The 20,391-nt window shown below is 38.0% G+C and overlaps 1 protein-coding gene across 2 annotated transcripts in view; it reads left to right on the top strand.

Annotated features, from left to right (window-relative positions):
• Positions 1–20,024, top strand: part of TLR1 (toll like receptor 1) — a 34,097-nt gene extending 14,073 nt beyond the window's left edge. The window contains exons 1-3 of one of the 2 annotated variants that reach the window (XM_025997614.2): positions 11,665–11,703; positions 15,131–15,229; positions 17,386–20,024. In XM_025997614.2, the coding sequence (XP_025853399.2) occupies positions 17,453–19,837 (2,385 nt within the window). In that variant the 5' untranslated portion in view covers positions 11,665–11,703; positions 15,131–15,229; positions 17,386–17,452 and the 3' untranslated portion in view covers positions 19,838–20,024. Of the gene's footprint in view, positions 1–11,664; positions 11,704–15,130; positions 15,230–17,385 lie in introns of those variants that run through there. The other variant, XM_072737880.1, reaches the window with a different exon arrangement.
• Positions 20,025–20,391: the final 367 nt, after the last annotated feature.

Consider the following 20,391-nt stretch of genomic DNA (forward strand, 5'->3'; position numbering starts at 1 on the left):
TACGAACTGGAGGATCCATCCAGAACCTGGAGATGATAGCCACATGTGGAGGATATGCTCCTCATTGTACCATTTTGAGCTTTTCAGGCCAGCCTCTCACCCAGTCCTGGAGTGCTCACCTCTGTTATGTGAGACAGAAGTAAACCTGCACCTTATTTAAACCAGAATATGTTTGGGATCTTTTAACACAGCATCTTCACCTGCACCCTCATAAATACAGACATTAATGCCCCACAGGCAGTGGTACAGCCCTTGACATTTTCCTCCCTATGTACACATATTATGAGAGAAGAGTGTGTATAGTCCATCCTGAAACCTGCAGCAGAGTCCCTGACATCTTGACTAAGCCACCAATACTTGTCCTTTGTACGACCACTGGCCTCCTAACTGACCTTACTTTTACTTTTTCCTCACATATTCTCCAAAAAGCAATTGGAGAGATTGTTTTTAAAGTGCAAGTTATATCAAGCTCTCCCCTTTTTAAAACTTTCTAACAAGCTCCTCTTACAATTAGAACAAAAGCTGAGCTCCTCATGACCTGTTATCATGGTCTGCTCTCCTCCTGCTCTGAACTCACCTGTGCATCTCTTTCCTCTCTCTCCCTGCCCACCACACTCCAGCTACAGCTGCCTCTGGCTCTTCCCCAAAGCTCCACACCGATTCCCACTTCTGTAGGATGAGCAACTTAGAATTCTATTCTAAATTTGGATTAAATAATCATAGAAACGATATATCATTCATAGTAATAGAAGATGCAGAGAATAATGACACAGATTTACATCCATTGGTTAAGAAAGTCCACTTCATGGAGTATATCCTTTTTTTTTTTTTAAAGATTTTTTTATGGAGATTTTTTTTATAAAGATTTTTTTAAAGAGAGAGGGAGAGTGCATGTATGTGCAAGTGGGGGAAGAGGCAGAGGGAAGGCAACAGAATCTCAAGCAGACTCCCCATGGGTGTGGAGCCCAAGGTGGGGCTCAATCCCATGACCCATGAGATCATGACCTAATCTGAAATCAAGAGTCAGACACTCAACCAACTGAGCCACCCAGGTGCCCCCACCCGCTGGAATATATACTAAAGAAATAATTGTTCATACACATCCTAAGGAAATGTATGAATATGCATGAATATGCAGTTTATTGCAGTGTTGTTTATAATAGCAAAAATTGAAAATAACTTGAATACTCAACAATAGATTGGTTAAATACATTGTTAATTAAAATATGCATTGTAAATAAAATAGAATATTATTTAGCCAATAATAAAGTTGTAGATGATGAGAAGAATAAAGGCAAAAAAGGTAGATAAAATTAAATTTCCTTACCACTTGCAGCCTATTGACAAATACTTGAAATAGGCAGAGTAAAACACTCCTCGAGGAACTCACTACTGCCTTAATGTTAATACTTTGCCACAGGCAAAATGCAGCCTTAGCTTTACATTAGCTAGAACTCCAGGATCCTAGTAAGTCTTCTTCAGCATGTGAAAATCCTTTTGGGAATTTCCTTTGTCTTTACCACCCCCTCAACTTGAAAGTATATAATCAATCCTTCCTCACAATTCCAGTGCAGCTCTTCCTGCCCAAAGGTCCTGTCTCCGAGCTTTAAGAAAAACACCTTTCTGTACCAAAAACATCTCAACAATGCTTTCTTGAACTTTTGCTGCTGGCCCACATCACATCATCTTGGTGCCCAGTATGTAACCTGAGTCTTCTCATCTGGATTCTAAGCCTGGATGCAAATTTAGTAAGTAGTTCCTCTTCTCTTCCTTTACTTTCATTTCAGGAGCTTTTTAAGGAGTGTGGTCTTATTGGAGCACTTTCATGTTGATCACTCAGGCTGCAATCCTCTATCCTGTGGCTACTCTATGGGAGGGAGCAAAAGACTGCCTTTCACCTGGAGGCTAGTACTCTGGCCAGAATGGTAATAAGACCCAGAAACTTGATGCTCTCCCTTTGTTCTTACTGTTTTACAAAGTTGTCTTTCTTGAGCACAGGGCAGCTAAGTTACTAGGATGGCTGCTGACCTTGACTCCTGTGTGTGTTTTCCTCTTCACTGGTCTAATGTGATCCCCTTCACATCTCTGGTCTAGCCACTTTTGACTATGAGACCTCCAGTAGGAGCTGGCAAAAAACTGTATCAGATGAATTAAAACCCAACTGGGGAACCTCTTCCTAGGGAAGTCGGCTGGAAAGACTACAAGTGTTGGAATGTCATTTAGACCATGAAAATTTTTTTCTTTATTTCTTAATTTTTTAAAAGATTTTATTTATTTATTTGACACACAGAGATAGAGATAAAGAGAGAGTAACACGAACAGGGGGAGCAGCAGGCAGAGGGAGACAGAGAAGCCAGGCTCCCCGATGAAAAAGGAGTCCAATGTGGGGCTCGATCCCAGAACCCTGGGATCATGACCTGAGCTGAAGGCAGCCACTTAACTGACTAAGCCACCCAGGTGCCCCCATGATGGATTTCTATTTTAACTGTTTTCTGTCAATGTCCTCTACTAACTACTTAAATCACAATATTGGGCTATTTACCCTTGTAAAGTTTTTCTAGTGATTTCCATGGGATAAAATGGTGGGTTTTTCTTTGGCCCATTCACCAGTGCCATTTGTAACCTAGCATGCGATGGGGAAGCAGGGGCAAAGGCCAGCATCTTTCCTACAGGACAAGGCAGTGTTCATAGTGATTTAGTTCAAAGGATGCCCACAGTTGCTTTGACACTAGGAACCTCTGACATATCCTGCATGGGACACCACCTGGGAGTTTGGGGGGATTTTCTTAGTAATGGTCCTTCCCTAACACTGTATGGCCCCAGTACTCCTTAGTCCTAAACAGGCCTCCCTCCTCCTAATAAACCCAAGCTGTTGGGCGATCCCTCACAAAGAGGACATGACTCTCTCATTGTTCCTCCTCCTAATACACCCTGGTTACTCTTGTTGTGTGTGGGAGCTTCTCTCTCATTCATTTTCTGGGTAAATGGCTATGATTGGAGCCATTTGTCTCTGGCTAGTCTACCTCAGGATGGGAACTTTAAGGAATATTCCCAAGCAGCTGCCAAACTCCTTTTGTTTCAAGGGAAGTCCCTCTGTCCTGATGTGGACTCCTATTTTCACTTGGTAGAAATAAAACATGTCTTTCACCTGTCCAAGCTGATAAGCTTTAGGACAGGGAGTCTACTTCCTCTGCCCTCTGGGCTTTTATCTACTTCCAGCCTTGCTGGCAGCACCTTACCTCTTCTGTCCTCCCCTTTCCTCCCCTTCCTGATTCTGCTCTAGCTTGGTTGTGACTTGCACAACTGGCTCCAATATCATCCTGGGTGCCTCCAATGCCTTTGGCTCCTCCTTCTATCATTGCTATCAAGGAGCAGAGAGCACCCCCTTGGACTTAAGCCACCCACTTCAGATTACCCCACTGGTGTCCCAAGTAAAAATTGACAATGGGGAACACATTGACTGACTTTTAAGTGGAGCCAAGTGGAAGGTATTTGGTATTTCAATTAATTTAAGTTTGTTAAGTTTAATTAAGATAGACCTATCTTTAGAGTTACCAGCATTATGTATGAAACTTTAATTCTACCAAGGTTTACTAAAGTCAAATAAGCTCCTGTTATTTCTTTTACAATTTGTCAGCAAAAGGATGACTTAAAATGATACTTAATTTTGTCTGTGTCATAGTTTTCATGGGTAATTGTTAAGATAGCTATCAAAGTCTTTGGTAACCTGAAACCTTAAAGTTTTGCTTGGATGGTGAATTGGATTGAATTTGTTGGACATGTAAGTCTTTTCCAAATAGGATAAAACACTAAAGCATTGATGATGGAATATAGGCTTCGTATTGCAGAGAAGCTGAGGATATTTGCATCTGTTGGTAAAAGGCTTTGTGCTTTATTAAAAGATTGTACTATGGAAAAACACGTTTTTTAAAAATCATGAAATCTACTTGTTGGGGGAACACAGGGGTAGCTGAGGACAAGCATGAGCCAGCGGCAACACATTGACAAGTCCTTGAAACAGGCAAAGGGACATTCCTCTACGGACTTAACTGCCTCAATGTTCATACTTTGCTAAGGGCAGAAAGCAATCTTAGCCCAACCCCCAGGAGCCTGTAAGCCTACTTTAACATATAAAATTTCCTTTAGAAATTTCTTTTATCTCTAAACCCCCAAGATACATGTTGGCAATCATCCTCCCCTCCAAGCACATGGCCCACCAATATCCATCCGAAGGGTCTCATGACTCAGGTTTTATTAGACAGTAATAAATGACCTTTCCCAACATTATCTAACCCCATCAAGGTCCTAGAAACCTTGCTTCCAAAATTCCTTAGAGAGTACACTATCCTTAAACCCCTCCCAACTCCCAGGCATATAATCAGCCACCCCTCACAGGTGGGGACAGCCATTCTTCCTGCCCACAGGTTCTGTCCCCATGCTTTAATAAAACCACCATTTTGAACAAAAGACATCTCAAGAATTCTTTGTTGGTCATCGATTCTGAACCTCAACTATATTCCAAAACTTCATCATACTCATAAATGTCAAATCTAAAGAATTCTGGTGTAACAGGCAGTTCACAATTGTAACCTACAATTGTGTAACCCACAATTGAACTGCCTGTTCACAAGTAGTAACCTACTTGGTTTTCAATGGAGACTTAGGTTCCTAAGAGTTAAAATTCTGCTAAATGTTATTAAGATTGATGGAAATAAGGAAAGCAACTCTGTATGTAGAAAAGTAGGATTTATATGAGAAAGATATAAAGAATGGAAATACCTTTTGTTGAGATGAAAGTAATTTTGTCCTAAAATGAGACTAGTTGTTTGGACAGAAAAGGCTTAGGACAAAATCTGAATGAAAAAGAAAGTTGTAGAAGGGTTATAAGGGAAAACTTTGGAAAGGAATTTTATGTGCAGTCAGGACTAAGGTTGTAATGAATAAATTTTAAAAGTACACTGGTATCCTGGGGTGCCTGGATAACTCAGTTGGTTAAGTGTCTGACTCTTGATTTCAGCTCTAGTCATGATCTCAGGGTTGTGGAACTGAGCCTCCCATTGGGCTCTATAATCAGTGTGGGGTCTGGTGGAGTTCTCTCTCTCCCTCTGCCTCTACCCCTGCTTGTGGGTGCGCTCTGCTTCTAAATCAATCAATCAATCAATCAATAAATAAATAAAATCTTTTAAAAAGTACACTGGTATGATTGACACTCTTAAAAAGGAAAGGTTTTCTTGTATTCTTGGTCTGCTTTTGATAAGAAAATGTAAACAAAGTTTTTTTCCCCTCTTTTGTCTGCCTGGAAAACCAAAACTTTTATATTTTGTCTTTATTAGACCTTTGATTACTTAAGATGGTTAAAACTTCTCAATATTAAGGGAGGTAAGTTTTGCTAACAACTATATAACAACATATTTGCCTTTGGAATCTTTTATTGCCACCTTGGTTAAATAAATAATTAAGTTTGTAATAATCTGTAATCCTATTTAGGCATCTGCTTTATAACTTTCTGAGGTTTTAAACAAACTTCCCCAAGATTTTAATTGTAAATGAAATCTTTTTGACTAATTAGGCCTTTTTTATTTCGTATGTTAAGTTACTTTAGAAGCAGTGTTAAACAAATAATGATAAACCTTAGGTTATATTGCTTGGGTAAATGCTACAGTATTCTAGAGATTATCTGAAATTCCTGAAGTTTTCATATGTTTTGGTATAAGGCCAGTACTTGATATTCTGATTCTTGAAGTGTTATGTGTCATGGAAATAACAGAATTTCCTTATCAGCTTTATTATAATGAACTATCCTATCAGATTTTTCACTGTGTCCATATTTAAGCCTTTGTCATATATAGTTATTGTTCTTATTCTCTTGTAAAACATGTTTCATGGGATATGGAATGAATCAATGAATGAATTTAATGAATCAAGGAGATTCATTAAAAGGACTTTTGACAAATACAGGGTTTTTTTTACATCTTTAAAATCATAAAACTAAAATGGGTAAGAATTTCCAAAACTAACTAAAAAAACCTGCAAACTGAATGAGAATGAGTAACGGGGAACTAAATAAGTTGAGGAAGATATCATTTTTGCGACTCTTGTTTGAAACATTGCTGGTTCACTAGATTAAGGAAATTTTCTCTAAGATATCCCTGATATACAGAAATATGATAAAATATTCCTTTGCGAACAAATTTAACTTTTCTCTCTACCTGAGAGTTAAATGTGAAGCATTTAACTTTTCTCTCTACCTGAACCCTGAAATGCAAAACTCTCAGTGACTGTTCTTTCTTTCATGGCAATTACAATTATTTGCATTAGTAGAATCTGTTCATCAAGTAACAGGGCACCGCTGGAAACATTTGTTATTTTACTAAGACTTTAACTGGAATGTCATATTTGAGAGAGGTGTGCGTAGATCAGATATGATCATACAGCTTTTAGGAAGTAAGGTTGACTTTATGAAGCTTGAAGCCAATAAAGTCCCTTGGAAATGTTGGCTTGACACCTTACAGAGTTCTCAGAAGTCTTACCAAGTGAGTAAAGAATGTCACCTCCTGGCAGGTGCAGGAATGTCAGAATATTTGGAGGACCTCAAGAAGAGGAATTCACCTAAATCTACAGATATTGCAGGCATGTATGATGGTAAGGAGAACAAAGTCAAGAGAAATGTAGATAAAGTTAAATTTTCTTACAACTTGCAGCCCACTGATAAATACCTGATACAGGCAGAGTATGACATTCTTCAAGGAACTCACAACTGCCTTAATATTAACACTTTGCTAGAGGCAAAATACAACCTTACCTTGACAATAGGCAGATTTCCAGGATCCTAGGGAGTCTCCTTTGACATAGGAAAATCCTTTTGGAAACTTCCTGTTTCTTTACCCCCCAATTAAAAGGATAAAATGAATCTTTCCTTACAATCCCAGTACAGCTCTTCCTACCCAGGGTGTCTTGCCCCTGTGCTTTAATAAAAACACCTTTTGCACCAAAAGTGTCTCAAGAATTCTTTCTTGACCATTTGCTCCTGGCCCACATCACATCAGTAGACAGATATTTACTGACATGATATTTATGATGTGTTTATGATGTGTTATAAATTAAGAAGAGCTGATAACAAAACAGCATTCATAGTCTTATGACTTCTGAGTGTGTGTGTGTGTGTAAATTGGTACAAACTTTCTGAACAACAATTTGGCAGCAGGCATCAAGAGACTACATCATATTCATTTACCTAAAAAAAAGTCTGCATGATTGCTATAAAAATGATACTGGTGTATCTCTATATGATACATTATTGTTGATTTAATTTTTTTCTTTTTATTGATTTATATTTTCTGATTTCTTCTCAGTAAACATTAATTACTTGGATAATAAAAATTAAAGTAATTGAAAAGTTAATGCTTGAGAAGAATGCATTCACATATATTTGTTTGACCTTGTTATAGAGAAGAACTTTTAAACCAAAAAGCAATGTAGCAGTGGTCCACTGGAGTTTGTATAGATTATGAGAGCTAATTGTTAAATATTCAGGAATTTTGCAAGCAGGTCAATTGGCAGCTAGAAGTCATCATGGAAATATTTACAGGGCAGATACTGGCAAGTGCTAGAAATCAGGCTTTTTTTGAGTGGTGGTGATGGTGAGTAATCTCATTTACCAGCACACAACTGAATGATAGTGATAGCAAAGAAAAAGTCAACTTACTTGTTTATAGAAATATGTATGCATTTATTGGTACAAAAGATCATGAAATGAAAAGTAAACAATGGGGGAAGATGTTTCCAAAAAGTTTAACAGAGGGTTGGTGTCAGTAACATAAAAGAGAATGTATAATTAAAAAGTAAAAACATAACCCTGATGAGAAATGGGCAAATAATGTGAACAGGTAATTCACTAAAAGATACAGATTGCAAATAAACATGAAACACCATCGGAGACACTTATAATAAAAGAAAATAAAAATGAAACAACAATGAGATATCACTCTTCATGTATGAAATTGTCTCCAAAATGCCACTTTTGTGGAGAATGTGAGTACTCTGATATCCGTGGAGGCAGGTAGATTGGCACAAACTGACTGGAGAGCACTGGCAGTTATGCATCAAGAACATAAAGTTCTATGCCCTTTAACCTATTCATTCCTTTCAAAAGTTTATCCTAAGACAACAGTAAAAAAACTCCAACCAAGACAGTGTACAAAGGTCTTGTTGATATTTTATGAAACTGAAAGAGGGAACCTCCCATCAGGTAAATAACTAGAGGCAAGGCTGGCCTTGGCCTATAATTTTCTCAGGTGGCAGTTTCAAAACTTTGTCTGGAAAACTTTAAGCAATTAAGGCAGAATTAATTATAAGGCAAATGTCCAAATGATGCCATTTTTCATTCCCAGCTGGCTTGATGGGACATGATTTGAGTTCTAGGGTCAGATGGGTAGGAAGAATGGTGGTATGAGAAAAGTAGGAAGGGCAGGAAGGAAGAAGAGGCACCCCTTCTAAAGCAGGGCACTGTGGTCATAGCACTGTCCTCTTCCTTATTGATTAAGAAACCATACTCTCTACCCCTTCTTGATTAAAGCACTCAACAAACAAGGACTGGGCGGGGGGGGGGGGGGGGGACTTCTTCAGCCTGGTAAAAAGTATCAATTAAGTATTCATAGGTAACATCATACTTAATGGTGAAATACTCAAAGCTTTCCCCAAACATCAGGAGCAAGATGAGGATGTCTGCTCTCACCACTTCTATTCAACATTGTCCTGGGAATATGCTAGCCATGACAATTAGGCAAGAACATGCTATACAAGGCAGCTATATTGGAAAGAAAGATACTTTGCAGATGATATGATCTTGTTTGTAGAAAATATTTAGGAATCTGCTAAAAAACTAATTAGAACTAAGAAACAAGTTCAGCAAGGTTGCAGAGAAGATATACAAAAGGCCAATATCTGCACATAAAAAGATGCTCCACATCATTAGGCATTAGGGAAATGCAAAATAAAACTGTAATGAGATACCACTTCATTCCCACTAAGAAGGCTATAATAAAAGTCAGATAATAGCAAGTGTTAGCAAGGATGTGGAGAAATTAGAAGACTTACATACCACTGGTGGGTATGTGATTGGTACAGCTTCTTTGGCAACAGCCTAGAACTTTCCAAAACACTAAACATAGTTGCCGTATGATGCAGCAATTCTACCCCTAAGTATATACCCAAGAGAAAATACATCTATAGGAAAACTTGTACACAAATGTTCACAGCATTATTCATAAAAGTCATTTAGTGTAGGCAACCCAATTGTCCATCAACTAACAGATAATAAAATGTAGTGTATCCATACAATGGGAAATTAGTTAGCAATAAAAAAATGAAACACTGATACCAGCCTAACATGGATAAGCCTTGAAAACATCAAACTAAGTGAAAGAAACCAATTACAAAGAAGCACATTTGGATTCCATTTACATGAAATGTCCTACAGGGATTAGTACAATGTATTGTGGTTTTCTAAGGCTGGGGCATATGCAGTAGAGAGTGACAGTGAGGGAGTGTGGTCTACCTCTTTAGGGTGATGAAATTTCTCAATTGATTGCATTAATGGTTGCACAATTCTGTGAATATACTTAAAGCCATTGAATTATATACTTTCAGTAGGTGAACTTTTTTGTGGTATGTGAATTATATCTCAATAAAGCTTTTGTTTAAGAAAGAAGAAAACAACTATAGGTCATATCTAATTGGCAGGATATTTATAATGCCCTAGGTCCAAAAAGAAATGCCTGGGTGTGGGGTGGGCAAGAACTGCTATTGAGAGTAGGTGAGGAGTGCCTAGAGTCTAAGACATGGAAGCTCTATTTGGAGTTAGTTCTCTGGGCTGATATTAACTAGACTTAGGCGTGTCCTCATTTGCATGACTTCATCTAGAACTGGGCTCTCTCATATGGTAGCCACCAGCCCACTGTGACCATTGGCTACCTGAAATGTGGGTATTCCAAATGAAATGTGCTGTAGGTGTAAAACACACACTGGATTTTGAAGACTTAGGATAAAGCACATACAAAATACCTCATTAGTAATTTTTACATTGATTGCATGTTGAAATAATATCTTGGGCCTATTAGGTTAAATAAAATATTTAAAATTTTGCAAGGAAACCATATTCTCTGAGAATTAAAGTTTTTTTTAGGACATGTAGATCAAAGTATGATTACAAGTATACAGGATTACAAGTGTGTGTTCATCCACAATAGAGAAGAAAGAGGCAGGTGTGTAACTCAGAGTGGTGGGGAGGAGTCTAAAGGGAAGCACAGAACTTCTGAGCTCTCAAATGCTTTATTTACTGCCCTGTGGGCTTCCCTCTCTAGACCTGGTTCACAAAGTCAAATACCTTTGGAAGCCAGGAGCTGAATTTCTTAGTCAAAGATGACCTTGGGACACCTGGGTGGCTCAGTGGTTGAGCGTCTGCCTTTGGCTCAGGGCATGATCCCTGGGTTGGGATTGAGTCCCACATCAAGCTCCTTGTGGAGAGCCTGCTTCTCCGTCTGCCTATGTCTCTGCCTCTCTGTGTGTCTCTCATGAATAAGTAAATAAAAAAATCTTTGAAGAAAAAAAAAGACGACCCTCATTAGGGGTCTGAGGGAAGGAATGGTTGACATGGAGGAGAAGGAAGTTCATGCTTTCAGTTTCAGAAATATATTTATAGACACATTTCCCCTATTAAACAAATTATGAGGGGATGGGGGGAAACAGAGAGAGCAACAGAGAGGGAAGCTGGCCTTGCTGACTGTGGAAGAAAAAGTTGATTACAGCAAAAAAAAAAAAAATGTATCCAATCTATTACTGCACATCATGTAATACTAGGCTAGGGACAAATTTTTGGCACAGTTGTCATTGCTTAGCTTTGTTTGCCTGTTTGTTGTTGCTTTTTGTTATTTTAAAAGAGTGGAGCTGTCAGAATGGATTTCTTGAGTGTGCAGCTAACTAACCCAAAGGAGATGTTATAGACCTTATCGCACGAAAGAGATTGTTCGATAGCATGTTTTTTCAAATGGAGTCTTGAAAAATCACTTTTTGAAGAAAGTTTGAAAATATCAATGGAAAAAACTTTGAGCACCAGATTTTCTCTGAAAACCAACTTGTCTAAAAAAGGAGACATGATTAGCATCCATTCTATATCAACACACGAATAAGCTTCCCTCTTTATGAGTTTTAGCAGAACTTTGATCTTGAACCCCACCCTCTTTCCTCTCTTGGTCACTCTTAACAGTGGACTGATCAAGAGGCAAGGAGAAAAGTAAAGGTAAAGCACTTGGGATACGTCTGGACCTGTACTTCTACCTCCATCAGCACAGCTGCAACCATATGCATTTTGAATTCAGCCAGTAGTCATCTGTGGTTTGTTAACATCACCTCCCTCGCTTCCTTAGTGGACAATAGTGAGCTGACTATAGTGAAATACAGAGCCCCCCAAATTCTATGTAAATATAGGTCTGTCGATTAACACACCAGACCTTATTCTAATATGTGACTAGAAGAAAATATGTCTGTATTTACTATGTAATTTCAGTGGGATTCAGTAGATGGCATAAAAGAGCTTTTCTCTCCATCCCCCAACATTTAAATGCAGTTACCACTGAAATAAATGCTTGAGGAAGTACTTAAAATCTCCTACAGACTGCCAACGCGACAGACGGGCAGGTTGTGTTGGTAAGCAACATTTTTTTTTGAATTCTATAAAGAAAATAATTGTTTAACTAGTTAGTCTCAGAAGTCTCTATGACTAAGAGAAGTGGGTTAATTCTGATATATGCTTACCAAGTATGAACTAGAATTTGTTTATCAGCTTCTCATCCCACGTCAGTGAAAGGATTTCTTGGGGGGTGTGTGTGTGTGTATTTGTTGGCTTTTCTCTGTGTGTATTTGTTTTTCTTTGGATGGCACCTCGTCTCATGCGTGGCTCGCTTTCAGGAGCTGTCTTTGAGTTGGGAGATGAATATTTGGGTCGCAAAATCTCAAGGTTTTCTACAGAGCTGCTAATACTGGTTTCAGGCACTGCTCTTCATCCCATCATTCCTATTTCTCTCTTTGCAGTGAGAATGCTGAGGAAGAAGGGGGTGTAGGTAAATTACTTGTGGAGGCTGTAAATTACAACCCCTCTATTTTTTTTTAAGATTTAATTTATTTATTTGTGAGAGACACAGGGGGGCAGAGACATAGGCAGAAGGTGAGGTAGAAGCAGGCTTCCTGAGGAAAGCCTGATCCCAGGGGATTGGGAACTCGATCCCAGGACCCCTGGATCATGCCCTGGGCTGAAGGCAGATGCTCAACCCCTGAGCCACCCAGGCATCCCAACCCCTCTGTTTTTATGGGCAGGTTTATTTTAATTTTTTTTCTCTGTGCTGTTCCCACTAGATATTCTTTTCTATTTTCTCAAGCCATTGAAACTATTCTGAGTGCTACTAGTCAGGTGGAATTGTAGATTTTGAAAATGTTTCCCAGGCTACACCCAATTTGATCAAAAGAATTGAAAGTAAGTACATCTTTACAATAAAAAGCAAAAGTTTACAGATCCACATGGAAAATAAAACCAAAATGCTCTTGAACTGGTTCCTATCCTTTTAAACTAATAGCTAGTTGGCCTTGTGTAGGGAAGGTTCTCAATTAATATTTGTGCTACAGAACTTAATAGGCCAGGTTGATTGTATGGATTTTATCCATGAAGTCAAGTCAAAGTCTGATTTAATTACTCTAAAGACAACTCAAATGTATTGATGTATTATATCATATAAAGTGAGGCCAAATCATACTCATTAAAATGGACATAAACACATCTAGAGATACTTTCATTTTTGAATTAAAACTTCCTTTTACTGATCAAGTTAGCAAATAATCATCTTATTTGGTAGTAAAATAGTTTGAAGATTCAGTGCTGGCCATCAGGACTTTGATTAAAAAAATTTTTGATTTTTGCTGATTTAGCAAGTTTGGTAAATGAAATGTAAAGGTCCTGTAAGTACCTAAAAATCAGTCTCTCTTGTTTCCAATACTTTGACTTCTTTTTTTTTTTTTTAATGCTTTGACTTCTTAATCACAGAAATAAAAGTGGTTTCATAAACTGAGCACTTTAAACTGATGATTATAAAGGCAAGGACAAAATGGAGGCTGGAAAAATAGAGGATATTTAAGTCAATTAATTTAGCGAGACATAAAACTGAAGCCATGCTCTCATTAAATGCTGGAGATAGGCAGTTTTATAAATTTATATCCCTTGTGGTAGTTGCTGTTTCTAAGAAAACAAGGACAACTTTTTAAATTTGTTTGTGGTGGGTTCACTGTGTGCAAAGCACTCACATCTGTACATGGAGCCCTGTCTCTGCTCTTCCTTGTCTCTCCTGTCACTCGTGTACTATGCTTGATCATGGTGACCACTGCTACCTTGACCTCTGGAGTTGGCCAGAAGTTAGAAAGATCCCCAGATTTGGATTCAGGCTAAGGAACAAGTTAAGGAATTCCACTTGAATCTTTCTTTTTTAATATTTTATTTATTTATTCAGAGAGAGAGAGAGAGAGGCAGAGACACAGGCAGAGGGAGAAGCAGGCTCTATGCAGGGAGCTGGACGTGGGACTCGATCCTGGGTCCCCAGGATCACACCCTGGGCCATAGGCGGCACTAAACCACTGCACCACCGGGCCACCGGGGCTGCCCCCACTTGAATCTTAAACCCAGGATCCTTTTACTTTGACCTGGCTTTTACTAGGGGGTTCTGTTTTGAGAGATTAGGCACTGACCCAGATAGTAATTGGGTATAATTTTGATTCTCACTAAACTATTTTTACTTGTATGAGTAACTCTTTCAGGAAGCTGGAGAGGAAAAATTGGGAAATTTCCGGGTCTTTCAGCCAAATACAATCAATGCCATAAAAATGCCACCTTTAATTTTTTTTTAAATTTAGACATTCTTTTAGTTGACATACAATGTTATATTAATTTCAGATATACGATCTAGTGATTCAGCAATTCTATACAATAAGCTGTGTTCACAATAAGTATAGTTACCATCTGTCACCACATAATTGCTATACTATTAGTGACTGTAGTTCTAATGCTGTACTTTTCATCCCAGTGACTTATTTATTTTATAACTAGAATTTGGTCTCTCTTATTCCCCTTCAGCTATTTTGCCCATCCTCCTATCCCCTTCCCTTTGGCAACTACCAGTTTTCTCTCTATATTTATGATTGTTTTTGTTTTTTTCTTTGTTTTGTTTTTAGATTCACAGTAAGTGAAATCATATGGTATTTGTTTTTTTTTCTCACTTATTTTAATTAGCATAATATCCTTTAGGTTCATCCATGTTGCAAATGGCAAGATCTCCTTCTGTTTAATGGCTGAGTAATATTCCATTGTATGTATATATTATTCCGTGTGTGTGTGTGCATGTGTTTGTTTATGTGTGTGTGTGGTATCTTCTTTACCATTCATCTATCACTGGACACTTAAGTTGCTTCTATATCTTGGCAATTATAAATAATGCTGCAATAAATAAAGGGCTGTGTTTATTGTTTTGGAATAGTATTTTCATTTCCTTTGGATAAATACCCAATAGTGGATTACTTGATCATTTGGTATTTCTTTTTTTTAAAATATTTTTTTTTATTTATTTGAGGGAGAGGGAGAGAAAAAGAGCACGAGCAGGGGAAGGGGCAGAGGGAGAAGCAGACTCCCCACTGAGCATGGAACCCATTGTGGGGCTTGATCCCAGGACCCTGAGATCATGACCTTAACCAAAGTCAGACACTTAACTGACTGAGCCACCCAGGTGCTCCTTGATCAGATGGTATTTCTATCTTTAATTCTTTGAGAAACCTCCATACTGTTTTCCACAGTGGCTGCACCAATGTGCATTCCCATCAACAATGCACAAAGGCTATCTTTTCTCCACATCTTTGCCAACACTTCTTATTTCTTGTCTTTCTGGTATTAGCCATTCTGACATGTGGAAAGTGACATCTCATGGTTTTGATTTGTAGTTCCCTGATGATTAGTGATGTTAAGCATCTTTTTGTGTGTCTTTTGGGTGTCACCTTTCCTTTTAACATGCATTTTAATGACTGGGTTCCTTTCTTTACACAGAGTTTATATGAATGGTGATGAAAGGGGAATATTGGGCCCTCTTACATGTTTAAAGAAATCAAGATAACCAAGGCATCATTCGGATACCTCTACAAAAGGGTAAGTCCAAACAGTGCTCCAAATACTAGATAAGTTTGCATGCATACCTTAAGGAAGTTTTATGACTTAGGGTTTTTTCTGGGACTTTTATTATTTAGGTCTTTTTGTGTCCATTGAGAGGTGTGAAGAGATATGTAAAGAATTTGACTCTTTGCTGATACAGATGGCTTGCCTGTCTAATGCAGCTCCAAAAGATTGAATAAGTTCCCTGAAAGATCTGTGTAGCTATGTAGCCCCAGATGAAAGGGTCTCAGGGGTAGGGGTATGCAGATCATACTCTAGGGTTCATCCAACTCCCTCCAGTCTCCTACGTCATTGGAATCTTGGTAACAAAATAGTGTCTGGGCTATAGTGGGTTGATAACTAAAGCAATAAGCATAATCTAGTACTTCATAGGGAATAAATACATATTTGATGAATGAACAAAATCTTTCTGAAGAAGAGGAAACTACTCCTATCCTTGAAAGCTTTCAGTGCTCACCACTCCCTCATGACTTTCAGGCTAGAATCCCAAATTCTTGTAATGATCTGCACCTTGTACGATATTGGCTCTACTACCTTTCATCCTCACTCACTCTATACTAACATTGACCACCTTACTATTCCTCAGATAAACCAACCTCAGTCCCATCTCAGGACCTTTGCACTTGCCTTTTTCTTTGTCAGAAATGCTTTCCCCCCAGATCTTCCCATAGATTACTCATTCACTCCATTCTGGTTTACACTATAATGGCATCTTCTCAGAAAAGTCCTCTCTGACCTAATCTTAAAAAGTCATTAGCCACTGTTACATACCTACCATTATTTTTTATTCATTTACTCTGCTTAATTTTTCTTTGTTTTTTTTTTCTTTTGAGGGAGAAAGAGAGAGAGCACGTGCAAGTAGAGGTTGGGTGCAGATGGAGAGGAGAGAGAGAATCTTAAGTAGGCTCACTTTCCACACAGGACCTGACAGGTGGCTGGATCCCACAACTATGAGATCATGACCTGAGTCAAAACCAAGAGCTGGGTGCTCAACTGACTGAACCACTGACTCTGCTTAATTTTTCTGTATAACATTTAATACTACATGAAATTACATTTAGTCATGTATTTTCTGTCTTCCCAATAGATAATAAGCTCTTTGAGAGTTAGGATTTTATTTTGTTCACTGCTTTATCTCTAGTTCCTAAAACATGGCCAGTAGGTTATCAATAAATAGTGGTTAAATAGATAAATGGATAAGTAAATGGATTTTCTGAGACACCTTTTATCATGATCTAATTACCTTTTGAGTAAGATCAAGGTTAGGCAGGAAATAATGTATAGGTAATAGAAAGTAAAGCAAGAAGAGTCCAAATTCATTCCCCATGGAAAAAGAACTCTTAAGAAAGCCATGAGGTCATATATGTCAAAGGTAGAAAATACACCAGCTGTGAATTCTAGTTTGAGTTCTATATGATCTTTGGAGGGTTGAGGTTAGTGAGCTTTCCATAAATATGTAAAACCATCTGTATTAGTTTCCTGTGGCTGCTGTAGCAAGTTACCATAAACTTGGTAGCTAAAAACAACAAAAATTTATTCTCTCATGGTTCTGGAGACCAGAAGTCTAAAATCAAGGTGTTGGTAGCACTAAACTTTCCTTAAAACCTCTTCCAGCTTCCAGTAACTATCAGTACTCCTTGGTTTGTGGCTATATCCACTTCAATCTCTGCCTCCGTCTTCAGAAGGCCTTCTCTGTGTCTCTGTTGTCTCCATCAAATATATATCCCTCTGTCTTTTTCTTATAAAAACACGTATCACTGGATTTAAAGACCACTTGGATAATCCAAGATGATCCCCTTACCTAAAGATCCTTAACCTAATGATCTCTACAAAGACCCTTTTTCAGAATTAGGTAATGTTCACAGTTTCTGGTGATTAGGATAGGGTTAGAAGGTTGGATATATCTTTTGGATGAAGTCACTATTCAACCTGTTACACCTTCCATATTAAAAGTTATTTAATTAGAGGTAGTATAATTGTCTACAATGTATATATTTCCCTCGTTTCAGGTTATGTGACTCTAAAGAACACAGTCTTTATTTTATAAATCTCTAGGAAAAAATGTTTAATGTCAGCCATGCCTAGTTTAATAATATCATTTAAAGTGGTTTTCTTTTCTTTCTTTTTTTAAGGATCTTTACCCGAATTGCGATATTCTGAGGAACAGCAACTACACTTAGGGATGTCTAGTGTTACAAAATGATGAAAACTAATTCTAGCATCTTCCAATTTGCCATCATCTTCATATTAATACTTGAGATCAGAATACAATTGTCTGAAGAAAGTGATTTTCTAGTTAACAGATCAAAAACAGGTCTCTTTCACATTCCCAAAGACCTATCCCTGAAAACAACAATCTTAGATATATCACAAAACTATATATCTGAGCTTCAGACTTCTGATATCCTATCACTATCAAAGCTGAGGATTTTGATTGTTTCTCATAATAGAATTCAGTATCTTGATATCAGTGTTTTCAAATTCAACCAGGAATTGGAATACTTGGATCTGTCCCACAATGAGTTGGGGAGGATTTCTTGCCATCCTACCGTGAACCTCAAGCACTTAGACCTTTCATTTAATGCATTTGATGATCTACCCATATGCAAAGAGTTTGGCAACATGTCTCAACTAGAGTTTCTGGGGTTGAGTGCCACACAGTTACAGAAATCTAGCATGCTACCAATTGCTCCTTTGCATATCAGAAAGGTTTTACTGGTCTTAGGAGACACTTACGGGAAAAAAGAAGACCCTGAGAGCCTTCAAAAGCTTAACACAGAAAGTCTTCACATTGTTTTCCCTACAAGAAAGGAATTCAGTTTTACTCTGGATGTATCAGTCAGCACTGCAGTAAGTCTCGAATTGTCTAATATCAAATGTGTGCCAGATGGTAATGGATGGTCTTATTTCCAAAATGTTCTGTCAAAACTTCAAAAGAATTCAAGGTTATCAAGTCTTACTTTAAACAACATTGAAACAACTTGGAATTTTTTCATTATGCTCCTTCAGTTGGTTTGGCATACAAGCATAGAGTATTTCTCAATTTCAAATGTAAAACTACAAGGTTACCTTGACTTCAGAGATTTTGATTATTCTGACACTTCACTGAAGGCCTTATCTATACACCAAGTTGTTAGTAATGCATTCAATTTGCCACAAAGTTATATCTATAAAATTTTTTCAAATATGAACATCCAAAATTTCACAGTGTTTGGTACGCACATGGTCCACATGGTTTGCCCATCTCAAATTAGTCCATTTCTGCATTTGGATTTTTCTAATAACCTCTTAACAGACATTGTTTTTAAAAATTGTAGAAACTTGATTAAACTGGAGACACTTAGTTTACAAATGAATCAATTAAAAGAACTTGCAAGTATAGCTCAAATGACCAACGAGATGAAGTCTCTACAACAATTGGATATTAGCCAGAATTCTCTAAGGTATGATGAAAATGAAGGAAACTGCTCTTGGACTAGAAGTTTATTAAGTTTAAATATCTCTTCAAATATGCTTACTGACTCTGTTTTCAGATGTTTACCTCCCAAGGTCAAGGTACTTGATCTTCACAATAACAGAATAAGGAGCATTCCTAAACCAATCATGAAGCTAGAAGATTTGCAAGAACTCAATGTTGCTTCCAATTCTTTAGCCCACTTTCCTGACTGTGGTACTTTTAATAGGCTTTCTGTACTGATCATTGACTCTAATTCAATTTCCAATCCATCAGCTGATTTCCTCCAGAGCTGCCATAACATTAGGTCCATAAGCTCAGGGAATAATCCATTCCAATGTACATGTGAGCTGAGAGAATTTGTCCAAAGTCTAGGCCAGGTAGCAAGCAAAGTAGTAGAGGGTTGGCCTGATTCTTATAAGTGTGACTATCCAGAAAACTATAAGGGAACCCTACTGAAGGACTTTCACGTGTCTCAGTTATCCTGCAACACAACTCTGCTGCTTGTCACCATTGGGGTCGCTGTGCTGGTGTTCACTGTTACTGTGACTGCCCTCTGCATCTACTTTGATCTGCCCTGGTATCTTAGGATGGTGTTTCAGTGGACCCAGACCCGGCGCAGGGCAAGAAACACACCCTTAGAAGAACTCCAAAGAACCATCCAGTTTCATGCTTTTATTTCATATAGTGGGCATGATTCTGCCTGGGTGAAGAGGGAATTACTACCAAACCTAGAAAAAGAAGAACTAAGGATTTGTCTCCATGAGAGAAACTTTATTCCTGGCAAGAGCATTGTGGAAAATATCATAAACTGCATTGAGGAAAGTTACAAGTCCATTTTTGTTTTGTCTCCCAACTTTGTTCAGAGTGAGTGGTGCCATTATGAACTGTACTTTGCCCACCACAATCTCTTTCATGAAGGATCTAATAACTTAATCTTGATCTTGCTGGAACCTATTCCACAGTATTCCATTCCTAGCAGCTATCACAAGCTCAAAAATCTCATGGCACAAAGGACTTATTTGGAATGGCCCAAGGAGAAGAGCAAACATGGACTTTTTTGGGCTAACCTAAGAGCGTCTATTAATATTAAATTGAGGGAGCAAGCAAAAAAAATAGATCACACATAGATCTAAAAATATTCTCTTGCTGCTTTTGGAAAAATGTTCCTGTTTTTGGAAGCTCTATTGTAATTGATTATTTTGTATCAGCACAAATATAAATGCAATTTTGAATCTATGATGTAGATAAAAATGCATACTCTCAGGCTCTCCAGTTCACCATTTATATGTGGTAATAAAAATTAATGAAATGATATAATTTGGATTTAAATAGTTAACTTCTAACACATGAGAATTTTTGTGGGGAGGGGGGGCCTAGGGCTGAATTCATTGAATTTTTCATGTAATCAAGAGAAGAACCTGTTAAACAACTTCAGTTCCTATAACAGATATCTATAGCTATTGGTGCCCTTCTCGTTTCTACTCAGCATTTTGCATGTTGAAGGCCACCTATTGCTAATGTTGCAGACTCTGCCTGGAGGGTTTTCTCTGGGCCTATGAGAACTTACTTGGCTCACACAAAGGGCAACTTAAAAGTGCTGGAGATTTTTTTTTTTTTTTTTTTAGATTTTTTTATTTGAGAGAGAGAGTACGAACAGGAGGGGCAGAGGGAGAGAGAAACT

Source organism: Vulpes vulpes, chromosome 14, assembly GCF_048418805.1.
Source record: "Vulpes vulpes isolate BD-2025 chromosome 14, VulVul3, whole genome shotgun sequence".
Taxonomy (NCBI): domain Eukaryota; kingdom Metazoa; phylum Chordata; class Mammalia; order Carnivora; family Canidae; genus Vulpes; species Vulpes vulpes.